This window comes from Coenobita brevimanus, chromosome 84 (assembly GCF_032717465.1).
Source record: "Coenobita brevimanus isolate Jiangsu-jjx chromosome 84, ASM3271746v2, whole genome shotgun sequence".
NCBI lineage: Eukaryota > Metazoa > Arthropoda > Malacostraca > Decapoda > Coenobitidae > Coenobita > Coenobita brevimanus.
In genome coordinates, this window is record NC_137037.1 from 1,642,361 (window position 1) to 1,662,360 (window position 20,000).

Sequence of the window (20,000 nt, forward strand, 5' to 3'; positions counted from 1 at the left end):
AAGAGCCTCAGCATATCTCAAGAGCCTCCACATATCTCAAGAGTCTCTACATATCTCAAGAGCCTCTACATATCTCAAGAGCCTCAGCATATCTCAAGAGCCTCCACATATCTCAAGAGTCTCTACATATCTCAAGAGCCTCCACATATCTCAAGAGTCTCTACATATCTCAAGAGCCTCAGCATATCTCAAGAGCCTCCACATATCTCAAGAGCCTCAACATATCTCAAGAGCCTCCACATATCTCAAGAGTCTCTACATATCTCAAGAGCCTCAACATATCACAAGAGCCTCAACATATCACAAGAGCCTCAACATATCTCAAGAGCCTCAGCATATCACAAGAGCCTCAACATATCACAAGAGCCTCTACATATCTCAAGAGCCTCAACATATCACAAGAGCCTCAACATATCTCAAGAGCCTCTACATATCTCAAGAGCCTCTGCATATCTCAAGAGCCTCTGCATATCACAAGAGCCTCAACATATCTCAAGAGCCTCTGCATATCTCAAGAGCCTCTACATATCTCAAGAGCCTCTACATATCTCAAGAGCCTCTACATATCTCAAGAGCCTCGACATCTCTCAAGAGTCTTACAGTCTCTCAAAGTCTTAATCCAGTGTCTTACCATCTCACCAAGGCCACAGAGCTTCACACACCTACCAAGAAACAAGCAAGTCTTCACGAAGCCTCTTGAGTGTTGTGAGTCTCAATATCACTCTAATCTCAACATCTCTCATGAGCCTATCAACTCTTAACATCTCACAAGCGTCTCACTATCTCTTAAGGATCACGCCAGCTCTCCAGTGTCTCTAAGTTCCACCTGCCTTTCAATAAACAAGCATTATCATCTCTCCAGTTGACCTTACTCGCGTCAAATTCTCGCAAGAGCCTAAACATCTCTTAAAACCCTATCATGTCTCGTCTCAGCAGCTCACAAAAGTCTCGACATCTCTCCAGGTCTCTTACCCCCACCTACGCCTCAATAGGCAAGTAGATATCTCCAGCCAGCTCCTAACATCACTCACATCAATCTTTCTCGACAGTCTCAATATCTCTTTCAATCTTAGCCGTCTCTCAAGCCTCGGAATCTCACAGATGTCTCGCAGTCCCTCCAGTGTCTCCCAGCCTCACCCACCTATCAATAGACAAGCAAATCTCCCCAGTCGGCTCTTGGGTGTAGCTTCCTTAACATTACTCTTGTCAATATTTTTCAAGAGTCCCAGCATCTCTCTCATTATCTCTCTCCCTATCTCCCAGTGCCACCTACCTATCAAGAAACAGGCAGATCTCTCCGGTAGGCTCCTGGGTGTAGGTGTACCGGCCCTTTCCGCTGACGTCCAAGGGCTTGTCGTTCTTGAAGAAGCGCAGCTTGGGCAGCGGGTATCCATAGGCGTACCACTTGATCGAGGCGTTGAACCCTCGGAGACCGTACTGGGTGTCGTGGTCCAGTCGAAGGAAGCGAGGGGCGGCGAAGTAGTTCCCGTGGGGGTCCCTGCCGATGCGGAAGCCCTCGGGGACGTACGGGCCCTCTCCCCTGAACTCGTAACTCGGGTCCATGTAAGGCTCGTAGCTGATTGGGGGCAGCTCCAGCTTGTGCCTGTTGGGGGGAGAGACGGGGGGGAGGATTTTTAGAGCCTGGAGTGAGGGAGGAGGAGGGGTGAAAGATAAAAAATACAGGGGTGGGGTGGTTCAGGGGGTAATATTTTTAGTGACTGTGTTGGGGAGATGTAGAACTGGGGTGAGATAGAAACAGGGGGTGAGTGTTCATAGTGACTGGGCTGGGGGTGAGAGAGGGAGTGAATACTCCAAGGGACTGGGGTGGGGGAGAGACAGGGCGAGAATATTCTTAGAGATTAGGGTGGAGGAGACAGGGATGAATATTCTTGGAGACAGGGGTGATATTCTTAGAGACCGGGGGTTGGAGAGAGCGAGGTGGGGAATATTCATAGATATAGAAAGGAAATATTAAGAGGAAACACACACACACACACACACACACACAGCCTCCTTACCTGTATGTTGTGACGTAGGGTGAAGGCTCTGAGACTCCATACTTGTTGGCCACCCTCACCCTAAACCTGTAGTCACACTTGGGCAGAAGGTTGGTCACGTCCACACTACAGCCGCGGATACCTGGCGAGGAGGACAAATAGGGAGAGTTAGGGAGGAAAAAGGAAAGAGAGGAGAGGAAAGGGAGTTGGAGAGATTGGATGATGATGATGAGGAGGAGGAGGAAGAGGAGGAGGAGAAGGAGGAGGAGGAGGAGAAGGAGGGGGAGCTGCAGAGGAGAAAAGAGAGGGGCTAGTTTTGGAGGAGTGTGAGAGAGTTAGAAGGCTGGATGATGATGATGATGATGATGATGATGAGAAGGAGGAGGAGGAGGAGGAGGAGGAGGAGGAAAAGGAGCAGAAGAAAGGAGAACAAAAAAGGCAGAAAAGTGGAAAGATTGGAAGGGGAGGGAGAAGAAGCAGAAGACCAAGAAGAAAGGAAATTAACTGTAGGTTTTTGGTGGTAAGTAAGGGCACCCACCATCCACTCATTTGATGTGGTGCTGTCTTCAGGTGACTCTGCAGTAAATGATAAGTCAGATGGTGTACTCTGGGCCGGGAAACGCTTCACTACGCTGGGTGGTAACCATAAGGCCAAATGAACCCTGGTGGTCTAGTTTACATTTGAGGGGTGACTGGGGTTTATTGCTCACGTAATGTCACTCAGGGAAGAGGGAGGATGGTTACCCTTGCCTTAAATGTCTCGTATGTGTAGCCTAGCCGCGGGTTCCTACGCTGCTGATGGGTCGGGATAGGAGAGTAGGATGCATGGATGAAGGGAAATATTTTTTTTTACACTCATCTAAGGAAGTGTCAATAAAGAATCAAAATTATTGTCAGCAAGTAACACTCCACATCAGTTACGTATTATCAGATATTGTTTCTTATCTGTCTGTCTATCTATCTATTGCCAGACGCCTTAATCCCATAGGGGGTGGCCACAAACAAATCGCTTCCACGTCGCCCTGTCCCCCGCCATTTCACTGGCCTGCTCCCGGTTCACACACTCCCTCTCTCATATACCCCTTCACTCCATCCCTCCATCTCATCCTTAGCCACCTGATCTGTGCACATTAATATTTACCTAACCTTGTCATACAGTGCCTGGTAATCGTATGAGTGAAGCCTAAGGAATTCAGAAATAATATTATACGCGTAGAGGGTCCATAGGCACAAGTGAAAATGTTGGGCGGGAGAGAGAGAGGACGGAGAAGAGCCTAAACGGAGAGAATAATCAGAGAGTTTTGAAGGCGACAGAGCAGAGGCGTTTATACCCCTGGCTCTGTCACTCCAGACTCTCCTAAGATGGGCTCTGTGTGGCCTGAAGAGTTAGAGAAAAAAAAAGTCAGGCTCTAATCTCTCTCTCTCTCTCTCTCTCTCTCTCTCTCTCTCACCCAACAAATCTTCGAAAACTGCCCCTAATGTATTCCTGATGTTCTTCTGGGTCTCATTTTGCGTCTTTTGTGTCTGTTTCTTAGCTGCGTTCATCTTACTTCCTCCTTCATCTTAAACCTCGTCCATTCGCAGTCATTTTAAGCTCATAGAGGCGTTGAGATGCTTTCCGTAATTATTTCTTGCTACCGTACATCGATTTTACTCAGCTCAGAGAGAGAGAGAGAGAGACCCAGTAACCCTACCACTATACTCTCTTAAGTTCTTTCTTGTTGACACCCACTGCCTCTGCCACACACACACTCCATGCTTTCACTCCACCACACCACGCCCTTCCCCCTCCTATCTCACCTGCCCATCTTTATCAGGTGACAGGTGTACAGACTCAGGTGTGGAACGTGATGGAGCGAGCGGAGCGTGATGAAGAGAGGGGGAACGTAATGGAGCGAACAGAATGTAATGGAGAGATGGCAAAGGTACTGGGGTGTAACGAACCCAACCTAATCCAACCCAACCCAATCTATCAGATTAACCTCACTGATTAACCCTACCTGATACGAAGATAGCAATCCTAATCAGCCTAGACCTTCCTGGATAAGAAAAGGTGTAAAAAAGCTACACAGAACGTAAATCAGAGGCCTGGATGGGTGTAGGGAAACTTTAACTCTGTGTAAGTGTTTTTCTCATTCATTTGAGCACTTTCATTTTACTGCCTTTTGCTCCAACTTATTTACATGATTAGCCTACTAATTCTTTCACCAGCTTATCATGTTCTTCTTCCCTTCTCCATATGCTTAGTAATCGTTCACTGTTCTTCTAATATTCTGATAAACTTGATTTCATTCTTTTCACTGTTCACTCCTCCAGTTCTCTGCATATTCCCGTAGTTATGTTGCCTCTCCATTACATAATCAAGATCACTATATTCTTTAACAAGTTGCTCATATCCTCTTTAGTTCTGGGCTTCTCTCTCTCTCTCTCTCTCTCTCTTTCTCTCTCTCTCTCTCTATCTGTCTATCTATCTATTTTTTCTCCACCCTTCCTGATCCCCACACTCTGCCTCCCCTTCCGCCTCACGCACCTACCTTCAGTGTCACTACAAATTATTTCACTATACTCCTTTTACTCTAACTTGGCCCAGATTCTCGTCCTTTTGCAGCTTATTTAACATAGCTCTTTGGCAGAAAGAGACAATGCTACCGCTCTGCATACTTTCCATCGCACTACTTCGTTACTAGTATCATATTCCTGTGTCAGTCTAATCCTACAACTCAGCATTCAAGATGAAGTGATGGGAATTTTTGGCCAAGTTAAAGTAAAAAGAGTATAGCTTCCATATTCCTATTAAGTTCTGCTATTCGTTATTAAGTACCCATTTCATCCTTCCACCCTTCCACTTCACCACATCTCACCACCGCTTCCACTTCACCCACCCATCCTCACTGTCACTATATATATTTTTACACATTCCGTTTCAGTTCTGTGTTTCCACTGCCCCCCGTTTCATCCTTCCACCCTTCCACCTTCCCACACCATCTCTTCCACTTCAGCACAACCGCTTCACCTCACACACCCATCCTCACTGTCACTATATATATTTTTACTAGTTTCCACATTCCGTTTCAGTTCCTAGTTTTTATCGTCCTCCTATTTCATCCCTCCACCCTTCCACCTTCCCACACACCCCCACCTCCTCTTCCACCCCACTCACCTGTCCTTACGGTGATCCACTCCCCTTCTGGATACTCGCACACTTCAATCAGGTACGTGACAGGTGGGCACGGGGGCGCGGCGAGGTAAGGCATCCAGCTAATCGTGGCGCGTCTGTCGTAGAGGGCGCTGATCATGGGCTTCTCCGGCAGGGGCATTGGCACTCCTGAACGGCGGATCCTGTCGAAGCCTTGGTACTCGTCGCCTACGGGCCTCTTCTTCCTGCTGGTGAGGGCTGTAGGGGGAGAGAAGAGAGGGGTTAGTGGTGGAGGAGTGTGGAGAAGTGGAGGGAAAGGGGAGAGACAGGAGGAAAGACTGAGGAGGAGGAAGGAATGAAGGAATATCTTTTCGCTTACGGGTCTCTTCTTCCTGCTGGTTAGGGCTGCAGAGGGAGAGAAGAGAGGGGTTAATGGTGGAGGAGTGTGGAGAGATGGAGGGGAAAAGGGAGGGAGAGACAGGAGGAAAGACACAGGGGGAGGAGGGAGGAAAATTATCGCTGTCTATTAGTCTCTCCTTGTGCTGGTAAGAATTGCGGAGAGAGCGAAGGCAGGAAGAAAGGAAAGAGGAGAGCGAGAGAGAGAGAGAGAGAGAGCAAATTGAATGATGAAAGAAAAAGAACTTAATCCCAGTAAATTGGGAAGGAGGAGGAATAAAAGGAAAGAGAGGATTAATTAGGACGCCAAAGAATTTAGACAAAGAAAACGACATTGGAAACGGGAGGAGGAGGAGGAGGAGGAATGAGAGAGGGAGAGAGAGAGAGAGAGAGAGAGAGAGAGGAGCTTGAATTCTTTATTTTCTCTAACGTCTCGGCCTACACAGAACCAGAGCAAATAAATCTAGCTCTAACCTGTCTCTCTCTCTCTCCCACACGAACACACCATACCTCTCACATCCACACATCCTACCTCATACCTTCCATAGATATACTTCTCTCTCTCTCTCTCTCTCTCTCTCTCTCTCTCTCTCTCTCTCACACACACACACACACACACACACACACACACACACACACACACTCACTTTCACAGATGAGTTTGCCCTGACACGACGCTTCTCCGTGGTCGTTCCAGATTTTCAGCGTATACACTCCAGCGTCTTCCTGCGTAACTTGGCGTATGCTGAGGCGTATCAATCCCTCGTCGTCCTTCTCAGCCACCGTGCGATACCTGGAAGTGAGAGAGAGAGATAGTGCGATAGTGAGAGAGGGTCATAGGAGGCAGGGAGAGTAAGGGAGATGATGGGGAAAGAGGGATGGGAAGGTGTACCGCCATTGTCGTCTTGTTTACCTGTTGCGATCTACCTGAGAGACAGACAGACAGACAGAAAGAGAGAGAGAGAGAGAGAGAGGGAGAGAGGGAGGGAGAGACAGACAGACAGACAGAAAGAGAGAGAGAGAAAAGTTGCGAATAGGAGAGGCAGCGATAGAGATATGAATAAAGAGGACATTGGAAGGGTCTTTGAAACCATAAGACCACCTCCATGACCACTGAGCCACCACTTACAGTATGTAATATTAAATACGAGTAAAGATAACGGAGATAAGTGAATTACTGTTTAACAATGCACCTTTACGAGGAGAGTGTATGTGAGTGAGGTGGAGAGGGGGAGAGGGAAGGGGAGGCCAAGGATGAGATGGAGGGATGGAATGGAAAGGTATATGAGAGAAGGGGGGCGTAAGCTGGGAGCAGGGCAATGAAATGGAGGGGGACAGGGTGACATGGAGGCGATTTGTTTGTGGCCACCCCATAACGTCTGGTAATAGATAGATAGATATTGCAGTTTCCTCATCCCTCTTATCGTCCCTGTATAATCTGTCTGGAATATGGAAGCGAAGATTGGAAAGCCTTGAGATAAAATATTCATGAGTCACAAGGTGTTTATAAGATGGGGGAGCGTCTCAAAGGGCGGCCCGGTTAGTCAGTCACGCCTTCAAGATTTTCACACACATGGGGGCTTCACTCTCAGCTTCCTATGGTGCTTCACTTTAGGGACTTCGACATGGTGCTTCTATCTATCGAAGCTCTAATGGCCTTTATCTATCAAGCCCCTCTCTATATATTAACCATCTTAGAGCGCCAGGGGGTGTAGTGGTTTGAACGTCCCAGTCGAAGTCACGGGTTTGACAGCACGTAGGTTCGATCCCAAAGAGGAAGCTCCCTAACACCTTTTCCTTACCAACTTATTTTTGCATACAGCTCATTAATAATCCCTTCTGTGTTATTTTTTTCTTCCATCTTGGTGTTTGAAAAATTACAACATGCAAGAGAGTAGGAAGGTGCAGTATGGAAAATAAATCGCTATAGAAAAGGTATTAGGGAGCTTCCTTAACCGACAAGAATACTTGTCTATGTATGCAATTGAGATCATTAAGTAAGCAATTGAGATCATTAAGTATGCAATTGAGATCAGTATGCAGTTGAGATCAGTATGCAATTGAGATCAGTATGCAATTGAGATCATTAAGTATGCAATTGAGATCATTAAGTATGCAATTAAGATCAGTATGCAGTTCAGATCATTAAGTATTAAACTGACATCAGTATGCAATTGAGATTAGTATGCAATTGAGATCAGTATGCAATTGAGATCAGTACGCAATTGAGATAATTAAGTATGCAATTGAGATCACTACGCAGTTGAGATCAGAATGCAATTGAGATAATTAAGTATGCAATTGAGATCACTACGCAGTTGAGATCAGTATGCAGTTGAGATAATTAAATATGCAATTGAGATCATTAATGCAATTGAGATCAGTATGCAATTGAGATCATTATGCAATTGAGATAAGTATGCAATTGAGATCATTAAGCATGCAATTGAGATCATTAAGTATGCAGTTGAGATCAGTATGCAATTGAGATCAGTATGCAGTTGAGATCAGTATGCAATTGAGATCAGTATGCAATTGAGATCAGTATGCAGTTGAGATCATTAAGTATGCAATTGAGATCATTACTGCAGTTAAGATCAGTATGCAATTGAGATCAGTATGCAATTGAGATCAGTATGCAATTGAGATCAGTTTGCAATTGAGATCAGTATGCAATTGAGATCAGTATGCAGTTGAGATCAATATGCAATTGAGCTCATTAAGTATGCAATTGAGAACATTAAGTATGCAATTGAGCTCATTAAGTATGCAGTTGAGATCAGTATGCAACTGAGATCAGTATGCAATTCAGATCAATATACAACTGAGATCAGTATGCAGTTGAGATCAGTATGCAATTGAGATCAGAAATTTGAGTTAACTGCTCCTGAGGCTTGGTTTTGCTGGCTATGGTTTGTTAGAGGATGTGTGTGTGTGTGTGTGTGTGTGTGTGTGTGTGTGTGTGTGTGTGTGTGTGTGTGTGTGTGTGTGACGAAAAGCGTGGATGATGGAAGTGAGAGGAGTTTTTGTGTGTGTGTGTGTGTGTGTGTGTGTGTGTGACGAGAAAAGTGGATGATGGGAGAGAGGCTTTGTGTGTGTGTGTGTGTGTACAGTAATTACAATGTTAACAAGAGCATGAATGGACTAAATAAAGGAAGAGTGTAAGCCCTTTCAACACGGAGATGTCTCTCTCTCTCTCTCTCTCTCTCTCTCTCCCGTATTGTTATCTCGGGTCCAAATCTCAACTACCACGGAGCTACAAATATCAATGACCTCAGATGACCTGGTAATGAGAGAGACTAAATACCCTCACTAGGTCATCGGCAGCTGTAACTACGATACGGGCGAGAGGGGCAGTTTCTATGGCTGTATTTATCTGTTTATTTTTTTTTGCCACTGAGCTACGTGACAAGACGAAAATCTGGACCAAGTTAGCGTGAAAGGAGTATAGCAGTAGGTACAGTGGGAAGAGGGGCGTTTGTATAACCAGGCAGTGGAGCCGCTCAACTCTATCGGTGCCACCACGTGAAGGCGCACACGTTAATTATGATAGTGTGATCTTAAGGACGTGATTAAGGTGAAGGTGATTTTATTGAACTGGTAATGAAGAAAGAAGGTAATTATCACATGGGTTAGAGTAATTAAACTTAAGGCTGAGTAAAATCGTCTGGAGATAGATAGATAGATAGATAGATAAAGAGAGAGAGAGAGAGAGAGAGAGAGAGAGAGAGAATTTCAATATCTTTTTGTCCGCCAGGAATCTTGATGGTAAGGGCTCTGTAGATTTCTTTGATAGGCTCCTCTCTCTCTCTCTCTCTCTCTCTCTCTCTCTCTCTCTCTCTCTCTCTCTCTCTCTCTCTCTCTCTCTCTCTCTCTCTCTCTCTCTCTCTCTCTCTCTCACTACCTACCTACCTACCTAGTCACTTTACTCACACCATCATCATCATCATCATCATCATCTCTCTCTCTCTCTCTCTCTCTCTCTCTCTCTCTCTCTCTCTCTCTCTCTCTCTCTCTCTCTCTCTCTCTCACTACCTACCTACCTACCTAGTCACTTTACTCACACCATCATCATCATCATCATCATCATGATCATCATCTCTCTCTCTCTCTCTCTCTCTCAACTTCCCACGCCCTCCATCTCATGAGTGGACGGACGCACTTGGAAATTATCAAACTTGCCTCAGATTGACTTCATTATAAAGTTTCCTGATTTCACTCAAGTAAGAATTAGTGAGGACGAGAGGGACCTAATAGCTTTCTCTCTCTCTCTCTCTCTCTCTCTCTCTGTTTTCTCCTTTGTGTCTGTCAGTGTCTGTCTCTGTCTCTGTAAGTCTGTCTGTCTGTCTGTCTGTCTGTCTCTCTCTCTCTCTCTCTCTCTCTCTCTCTCTCTCTCTCTCTCTCTCTCTGCCTAGGCCTATCCCTTCTCATCGTTCAACATTTATTTATAAAGGCTATACGTCGGCCTTGGTCACCTTAGGGCGGCTCTCCACGCTGCTCGATCTCTAGCAGCCTTTGTATTCAGTCCCTTACGCTTGAGGTCACACTGTATAACCTCGACTCAGGTCATTTCTTTTTTCCTTTTATTTTCCTTTCTTTCTTGTCTTCCTGTACATTTTCCTCATCATTACCACCATCATTACACGCACTTCCCCTCATTATGTCCCTTCCCCATCGTCATTACTCTCTCCCATTAGCTTCCTCTCTCCCTTCTACGTCGTAACCGGGCCAGTGACCTCGACTGTACCCTGTGCCACCACGCGAAGGCCTCCCTCTCCACCACCTTAGGATTCGGAAGTGAGGAACGGCGAGGAAGGAAAGTGTGAGAAATATCATCATCATCATCATCATCATTATCATTATCATCATAATCACTATCATCATCACCATCATTATCATCATCATCACTGTCATCATTATCATCATCACTGTCATCATTATCATCATCATCACTATCATCATTATCATCACCATCACTACCATTATCATCATCATCACTATCTTCATCATCACCATCATCACTACCATCATTATCATCATCACCATCATCACTATCATTATCACCATCATCATCATCATCACTATCATCACCATCACCATCATCATCATCATCATTATTTTCAGCGTCTTCATCTTCGTCGTCGTTGTCATCATCATCATAATCCTCCTCCTCATCATCATCATCATCATCATCATCATCATCACGACATTTTCCCCACCTCTGTCTCATCTTCACCTACATTTAGGGTCACTCAGATTTACTTCAGAGGTTTGTGAGTTTGTGTGAGTCAATTTTTTCTTTCTTGCCTCACAATACGCCTACGAAGTGAGAGCAACGCGTGCTTACCTTGTTGCTGGAGAGAGCTTGAAAATTGGTCTTCACTGCACTCATGTAAGAATTAGTGACGAAGAGAGGGACCTAATAGATTCTCTCTCTCTCTCTCTCTCTCTCTCTCTATCTATCTATCTATCTATCTATCTATCTATCTATCTCAACCATTAATCCCATCGCAGCCATTATTTTCTTGGTATACTTTCATGCGGGTCCTAGAGAGGGACGCCTTCACGTGGTGGCCTTGATATAGCCGAGCGGATCCACTGCCCGGCTATGAAAACGTCCCTCATCTCCCTGCCCCCAATCCCACAAAAGGAGGATGGTGGGCTGCAGGAAATGGGCAGCCTCACTCTGCAGTCCACCGGGTTCTGAACCTGCTACTACTACTACTACTACTACTACTGCTACTACTACTACTACTACTATTACTACGACAACTCCCCACCTACCACTACTATTTCTGTTCATACCATCACTTCTTCGTGCTTCCCTTCCTTTCACCAACACATTCATTTTTGGAGGATATTTTGAACAAACTTTCCCTGCACTCTAAACAAACCTATATAATCCAATTTTGCAGGGTATACTCTCCCAACCCAGTCTCACGTCCCATAAAATTTTCAGCCCATCCTGCTCACTCCTTTGCTCACCACGCCCATTTCTAAGCTCCCCCCCCTCCATTAATTTTGGTGGGTCCAGGGTGGGATGTAGAGTGTGTGTGTGTGTGTGTGTGTGTGTGTGTGTGTGTGTGTGTGTGTGTGTGTGTGTGTGTGTGTGTGTGTGTATGGTGTGTGTATGGTGTGTGTGTGTGTGTGTGTGTGTGTGTGTGTGTGTGTGTGTGTGTGTGTGTGTCCCTGCTTTCTAAATATTCCCAACTTTTTTCCCCATCCACCCCATCTTTGTCTCTCTCGCTGCCGTCATCGTCATTCGTCTTATTTTTCATCTTGTCTACCACCAAAGGAGTCTCTTCAGCTTAGGATAGTCTTCTTGAACTACACGAACAACATATAGCCTTCCTCAGCTCCTTCACTACAAGGCTCGTCCCGTAGGATAAATACAGTACACAAGAGACAAACTTAACACAAGAGGGGACTTACACACTGCATCACCCACGTCCTAGAACTGACCTAAAAGCCAGACATTTGCCTTTGCCCTGTGGCCTTGACGTTCTCCAGACTGTTATACTTACTCCATCCTTACCCTCAACTCTTCCACCAAGTCTGGGCCAAAATTCGATCCAAAACTTAGAGATGACACTGCCCCAGGACCCAAACCAAGACTGATAGCTCTCCAAATCTATCCTTACCCTCAACTCTTCCACCAAGTCTGGGCCAAAATTCGATCAAAACAGAGATAACACTGCCCTTGGACCCAAACCACGACTGATAGCTCTCAAAATCCATCCGTAGCTCTCAAAATCCATCCTTACCCTCAACTCTTCCACCAAGTCTGGGCCAAAATCCGATCAAAACAGAGATGACACTGCCTGATAGCTCTAAAAATCTGGTCGTTTCATCCACGTTACAGTCAGTTCTTCCAGTAGCTCCGTATGGCAAACGTCAAGGATTTTTACTTACGTGTTGACTACGACGCTGCCGTCCTTGTACCACTTGAATTCTGGCTCCGGTTTGCCCGCCACGACCGCCTTGAAGAGAGCCTTGTATCCCTCGAAGACTTCCTGGTCTCCTATCACCTTCAGGAACACGGGGGCCTCGGCGCGTCTGTTGGGGTCGCTGTAGGGATGGATAGATAGATAGACAGATAGATAGATAGATAGAGAGATACTTGATAGATAGATAGACAGGCATATGGACAGGTGTGTATCCTTAAAGTGTCGCTGTTTTTTTATACTTGTTAAAAATCGTATCTTCTAAAATTTCCTTCCTTCATAATCTACTCATTCTTTCAGGTCAGAATACCACGGAATAAGGGCATAAATAATAATAATAATAATAATAATAATAATAACCATCATCATCATCATCATCACAGCAATAACAGGACTACACAAAAATCCATAGCCCTAGTCCCACTCACACGTCATCAGCCACCTCCAGGTCAGCCTTGTGTTCGACCTGCCCCTCCCTGTTCTTGGCCACGACCTTGTACGTGCCGGAGTCGCTGTACGTGCACTCCTTCAGGGTCAGCGTCTGGCCGTCCCCTTCCTTCCTGATGCGGAACTTGTCGCCGTCGGGCACTATGGGCTCGTCGTTGAAGTACCAGGTCAGCTCAGGTAAGGGCACTCCGTCATACTTCACCCCCATCTTGACGTCGCGACCAGGCAGCTGAAGGCAGGAAGACAGTGTTAGAAGAAGCTTGCAGAACTTGACATGACCAACACTTAAAGACAAAAAGACAGTGCTGAGGCAGTTGAAGACAGACAGTGTTAAAAGAAGCATTGAGAACTTGGTTTGACCCAATACTTAAAGACAAAAAGACAATGATGAGGCAGTTGAACACAGAAAGACAGTGTTGAGGTAGTTGAAGACACAAAGACAGTGTTATAAGAAGCCTACAGAACTTGGCGTGACCCCAGACTTGAAGACAAAAAGACAATCTTGAGGCAGTTGAAGACAGAAAGACAGTGTTGAGGCAGCTGCAGAGAGAGAGACAGTGTTGAGGCAGCTGAAGAGAGACAGTGTTGAGGCAGTTGAAGACAGAAAGACAACGCTATTGTATGATTAAATAGTTTGACACCACAACTAAGTGACTAAAAGAGAGAGAGAGAAAAAAAAGCGCAGTTATAAGCAAAAGTAGCTTGTTACGACCAGACACCTAAAAAAAAAACAGGAAAAAGAAAGAAAGAAAAAGATATCGTTACCATAGCCTTTCCCAGCTTGACTCCTCTGTCCTTCCGTCAGCTAAAACAGGACCACAAATTCCTTCTTTCCCCTGCGTGTTCAAGTGCTGGCGAGGAAAAGGCTGTCAAGTCGTATATTTGGCGAGTTTTCCACTGGTTGCGGGGAATTCAGTTTTGCAGTATTTTCTAGGTGCATTTATCAACCGTTCCTCGGACCTGTGCAAAGGCCTTCATGCTGTTCTGGCTTGCTCGGGGTGCCTTCATGTGGTGGCACTGATGTAACTGAGCTGCTTCACTGCCCAGTTATTCAATCGTCCATCAGTTCCCCCCTGAAAGGAGGATGGTGAACTGCAGGAGGAGGGCAACTTCAGCCTGCAGTCCACCACGTTCACATTCAACCGAGCCTGGGGTTACATCTAAAACTACTACTACTACTACTACTACTACTACTACTACTACTTATTGTTCCACTGCGTCTGCCTTACACTAACACCAAGTCCTTCGCCCTCCTTAACGCATCATATCAGAGAGAATAACCCAGGGGCAGAGAGTTATAGTGTAACAAGCCTCTCTTAGCTTTGGAATATTAGCCTGCAGAGGAAAGTGGGGAGTGGTTGAATATTTGGCTAGTTGGACCTGCCTTGTATACATGCGAAAGGGGGCATTGTAACCCTCAGGCGTGCAGGAAAAAGATAGAAGAGAGAGAGAGAGAGAGAGAGAGAGAGAGAGAGAGAGAGAGAGAGCGAGAGAGAAGTGGAGGGTAGAAAGGGGGGAAGAAAAGAACACGAAAAGGAAGAGGAGAAAAGGAGAGAACAGACCAAGGATGGGGAAAAGAAAGAGAGAGGAAGAGGAGACCAAGGTAAGAGGAAGAGGAGGGGGAGGATGATAAGAAAAACAGAGAAAAGGAAGATGGGAAAGGGACTGGAAAAAAAAAAAAGGCAAAATAAATCGTAAAACAGAAGGATTTAACTGTGAACTTAGAAATCAAAATCTGCTGAGTTTTTCCCGCCCACAGCAAACACTGAAACATCCTCGTTGACTTGGAGACCTTTTCTGCTGAACTTAGCGAAGGAGGACTTCCAATCCGCTTAATGGAGACTGAGAGCTGGGTCTGACTGTGGCCGGGCTGGGATTGTTGTTGAAAGTTTTAGGTAAGTAGACAGAGAGAGAGAGAGAGAGAGAGAGAGAGAGAGAGAGAGAGGAGGGGGAGATAGAGATGCCCTCATTAATGGACATGTTATGCAATCAAAACTTTTCTTCTCTTTTATAAACATAATCTTCTTAAAAATGAAAAAGGTACAATCAGTTTTAACTCTTAATTAATAACACACACATGACTCAGAAAAACTAGCCACCAATCTTGCAAATCATACCTCTAGTGGTTTTTTTTTTTTTTTTTCACACAAAGCAATCTAATCTAAATGACAGACGCAGTTGAAGATATAAATAAATCTCTAAAAGTTTGCTGGGATATCTAAAACATTTTATTTTTAACGTATCTGTTCATAGGATCATACTGTAAACTTGGTAGTGGGTTTGCTGATGCTCTACAATTCTAGCACGTCACACTCTCACATGTTTCCACTTGGGCACTGATGCTGGATGGGTTGTAGTGAAATATGCTAGCTATCTCATTCAGGTCTGGTGTATTGGTGTTATCAGGGGTGTTTCAGGACTTGCATGTGGGTTCAGGGATTATCTATTCGTCCTGTCTTTTCTCCCATAAATCTAAGCCTGGGTAGGGATGGAGAGTATGAGACAAGAGAGTTCAGAAAGTCTAGATTTATCATTTATTCCCACCATCTGTTTTTTTTCTATGTCTAGCATGTCTGAAGGATGCCCACCTATGTAGTTATAATCACCTGCCAGTCTATCCTATCCAAGCATTCACATATCTTAGCCTGGTTAGGGAAAGTGGATGTGAAGCAGAAGGTTCGAAGCGCTTCATTTTATCCATTTTTCACTCTAATTTCCCTATGGTCATTCGATCTGAAGGATTGATACTGCAATTTATTCATCTATCCTGTCCCTCTACCCACCTTGGCCTGGTTGGGGAAGGTGGATGTGAAGCAGAAGGTTCGAAGCGCTTCATTCCATCCATAACTTACACTGTTTCTCCCATGCCCAGTCTATCAGATGGATGCATAATGTTGCCTATCCTTACCTGTTCATCTATCCTGTCCCTCTACCCACCTTGGCCTGGTTGGGGAAGGTGGATGTGAAGCAGAAGGTTCGAAGTACTTCATTCCGTCCATCTCTTACACTGTTTCTCTGATGCCCAGTCTATCAGATGGATGCATAATGTCCATCTATCCCAACCAAGGCCTGTCCATTTATTCTTTCCCCTATCTACCTTGGCCTGGTTGGGGAAGGTGGATGTGAAGCAGAAGGTTCGAAGCACTGCATTTCATCCATTTTTAACTCCATCTATTTCACCTATGTTCAGTCTACCAGAAGGATCCATAATGTTGCCTATCCTTACCTATCCATCTATCCTGACCCCATACCCACCTTGGCCTGGTTGGGGAAGGTGGATGTGAAGCAGGAGGTTCGAAACGCTTCATTCCATCCATCTCTTCCACTATTTCTCCCATGTCTAATCTATCAGGAGGATGCATAATGCTGCCTATCCTTACCTGTCCATCTATCCTGTCCCCCTGCCTACCTTGGCCTGGTTGGGGAAGGTGGATGTGAAGCAGGGGGGCTCGAAGCACTTCCTGATGGTCACCTCACACTCCGTCTCGGCGCTACCATGGTCGTTCTTGATCACACACTTGTACATGCCGGAGTCGTCACCCTGCGCTGGCCGGATCTCCAAGAACGCCTGGTCGTGGAAAGTATGCCTCATTAGGTTTTGCAAATTGTGCGTGGTTGAATTTGAGACTGGGTGCGATGAAGTAAATTGTGTGTAAATACTGACAGGTGGTACTGATGAAAGGTATGACACAGGTGGTTGAACAGGTAAGACAGAAGGATGGTGGTTGGATACTATACTCCTTTCTACGCTAACTTGGCCTAAAACTGACCTCACCTCAACTTCACTCTTTTTTATGAAAGGAAGAAGGAACCAAAGGCCAGGAGCCCACAAGACTATTCCCTCAAAAAAAAAAAAGAAAGAAAGATAACAGGAAGACAAATTCAAGATTAGTTCATTTCTAGATGCCTGGACACACAGCCTTTGAAAGACTGGAGGTCATAGACAGCAGGAGAAACAGAAAGAGGGAGACAGTTCCAGCACTGACTGCTGAGTTGACCACTAGATTAATGCTGGAATATGATGCTAGTCACAAAGAAGTGCTAGGGAAATGATGTAGAGCCATAGTATTGTCTTATTCTGGCACTGAGCTCCGTGAAATAAGCTACAGAAGGACAAAAATCTGGGCCAAGTTAAGGTGAAGGTAGTATAGAATTGATTATACTGAGTAGGGTTAGATATCTACTTAGAAATGATAAGGTGTTGCTGGAATTAGTATATTGGCCTGTGGAGAATTGATGAACCTTGTAGAATTGATGTCAGTGGGCGTAAATGAGAGGTAGTGATGAACATTAACTAAAACTGGGAAAGGATGGAAGACAAAAAAGAATATGGGAAGAACTGAGTGGATGTGTTGCAAAAAATTAAGTGGTCAAGGTGTAGACGGAATACACCTGGCAGAATTTGGCTGGTTTATGATGATGATGATGATGATGATGATTATTGTTATTACTGTTGTTGTTATTATTATTACTATTATTATTATTATTATTATTATTATTATTATTATTATTATTATTATTATTATTATTATTATTATTATTATCATTATTATTATTATTATTATCATAATTATTATTATTATTATTATTATTACTATTATTTAGCAGGCTGAAGACAACACCAGATTATGGAAGAAATATTAAGCAATTTATTTATAAGTAAAAGATTGGAAAACAGTAATATTGGCTCCGTTAACAGTACTAAATATAGGAACAGTAATATATGAAGAGAATAACAAAGAATACAAAAATTAACATACATATAAAAGATAAGAATTTTGATCTTGGGTAAAATAATATAATAGAAATCAAAGAATCTAAATCCTAAAACAAACTCTACATCTTGACAAAAACAATACTAAGAAACAAAGTAACCCAAGAAAATACCTATAAACAAGGAAGCAAAAGCAAAGTCCACGAGCAACAAGAAAAACGAAGTGAGACAGGCAATTAAACAAACTCAAGAAAGACAATGAATTAAAGCGTAAAGACAGCAGACAAACTCTCTAAAAATAAAAACAATGCTAAGGACTAACTAGAAACAAAACAAAAGCAAATATAACAGATACTTAAAAATGAAGGAAAAAATCAACTACAGTCATTTTAAAACAAGACAAAAAAACAATCTCTATATACTAAAAATCCATCGAAAAAAAGGAAAAATGCATAAACTTGGAAAAAAAAAACAAAAAAAAACAAAAAAATGTTGTGTATTCATAGATGTCGTCCAGAGCAGAGATAAGATAAATTAGGACAGTTATAATTAGAGATTAAAAGAGAAATAGGGAATAGATAAAGTGAAATGACGGGGGACAGGGTGACATGGAGGCGATTTGTTTGTGGCCACCCCCTCACGAGATTAAGGCGTCTGGCAATAGATGGATAGATAGATAAAAAACAGATAAAAATAAATTAGGAAGGTTAAAATTAGAGATTAAAAGAGAAATAGGGAATAGATAAAGTGAAGTGGTGGGGGACAGGGTGACATGAAGGCGATTTGTTTGTGGCCACCCCTTACGGTATTAAGGCGTCTGGCAATAGATGGATAGATAGATAAAAAAAAATAGGAAAGTTGAAAGTAGAGATTAAAGGAGAAATAGAGAATAGAAAAAGTGAACTGAAGGGGGACAGGGTGACATGGAGGCGATTTGTTTGTGGCCACCCCTTACGGGATTATATAGATACATAGATAGAAAAAAAGTTAATTAGGAAAGAGCATAGGAAAAAGGTAGGTAAGTCTCAGGTGTGTAACTAAGAAGGCCTAGAGTGATAAGAGAAACGAAGATATTTTACTGAACAAATAAATAAAGAAAGAAAGATAGAAAGAAAGAAGGAAAGAAAGGAAGGAAGGAAAGGAAAGGAAGGAAGGAAAGGAAGGAAGGAAGGATGGAAGGAAGGAAGGAAGGAAGGATGGAAGGAAGGAAGGAAGGAAGGAAGGATGGAAGGAAGGATGGAAGGAAGAAAGAAAGAAAGAAAGAAAGAAAGAAAGAAAGAAAGGAAGGATGGAAGGAAGGAAGGAAGGAAGGATGGAAGGAAGGAAGGAAGGAAGGATGGAAGGAAGAAAGAAAGAAAGAAAGAAAGAAAGGAAGGAAGGAAGGAAGGGTGGAAGGAAGGAAGGAAGAAAGGAAGGAAGGAAGGAAAGAAGGAAGGAATGATGTTTAAAGACGATGAGGGAATTCAGCTTAAGACAAAAAAATGTTCTTAAGAAGTACGTAAAACTGACTTAAGACCTGTGTGCCTCTAAGAATATAAGGGAACATAGATTTAGAGAGAGAGAGAGAGAGGCTAATGAAGCAGACGAAATCGTGGAATCGTAGGGAAATGAAAAATAAAAAAAAATGCATATATGTGTCCAGAAATGCTTTAAAACAGAGAGAGAGAGAGAGAGAGAGAGAGAGAGAGAGAGAGACTGATAAAGCAGAAGGAATCGCAGGCAAATAAAAACCTTCTTAAATATAACACAAGACACTAAGCAATGTTTCTAAGTCTGGCTAGTGGTTACGGAGGCACCCTAACACCTCCTCTTTAGCGATTTATTTCTGGATATGGCTGGTGAATATCCTTTTGTACATCACTTACGCAGAGTATGGCGATATTTGAAGGACTTTATGTATCACAGAGGAGTAAGGTGGAGTTAAATAAATCGCCTAGGAAAAGGTGTTAGGGAGCTTCCTTAACTAACGAGAATACTGTACGGGCTCATATCTACGACTATCACTTTCTCTCCTAGACAGTGCGAGCAATAAATAAATAAATAAATAAATAAATAAATTCACACTTTACCTGTCTCTGTAAAAAACGCAAAAGAAAAGCAGTTAGTAGAAGGGATGGAAAAAAAACACAGTGAAAAAGAGCTTATAGAAAAAAAAAGGAGCTTCTTGGAAAAGCTCTAAGGTAAAACAGAAATAAAAAGCAATTGAAAGACCACATTAGGAGGACCACCTAATTTTACATCAATCGAGTTTATTGCAAGTTATGTATTCCTTATAAAATTGTCGAACAGAAAGGAGGGTAAATGGTAATCATATAATTAATTAGACGTGGAAGTAGAAGTGCTGTAACTGTCTGGAAACCCTGCAG

At 43.6% G+C, this 20,000-nt stretch overlaps 1 protein-coding gene across 5 annotated transcripts in view; it reads right to left on the reverse strand.

The window, feature by feature from the left end:
- The window catches only part of Obsc (Obscurin), a 543,345-nt gene that overhangs the window by 77,728 nt on the left and 445,617 nt on the right, over positions 1-20,000 (reverse strand). For all 5 annotated transcript variants that reach the window (XM_080280411.1, XM_080280415.1, XM_080280412.1 and 2 more), the window contains 7 exons: positions 16,330-16,488; positions 12,902-13,149; positions 12,442-12,597; positions 6,177-6,322; positions 5,158-5,391; positions 2,019-2,139; positions 1,274-1,603 (listed from right to left, as the gene is read on the reverse strand). In XM_080280411.1, the coding sequence (XP_080136537.1) occupies positions 1,274-1,603; positions 2,019-2,139; positions 5,158-5,391; positions 6,177-6,322; positions 12,442-12,597; positions 12,902-13,149; positions 16,330-16,488 (1,394 nt within the window). The remainder of the gene's footprint in view (positions 1-1,273; positions 1,604-2,018; positions 2,140-5,157; positions 5,392-6,176; positions 6,323-12,441; positions 12,598-12,901; positions 13,150-16,329; positions 16,489-20,000) is intronic.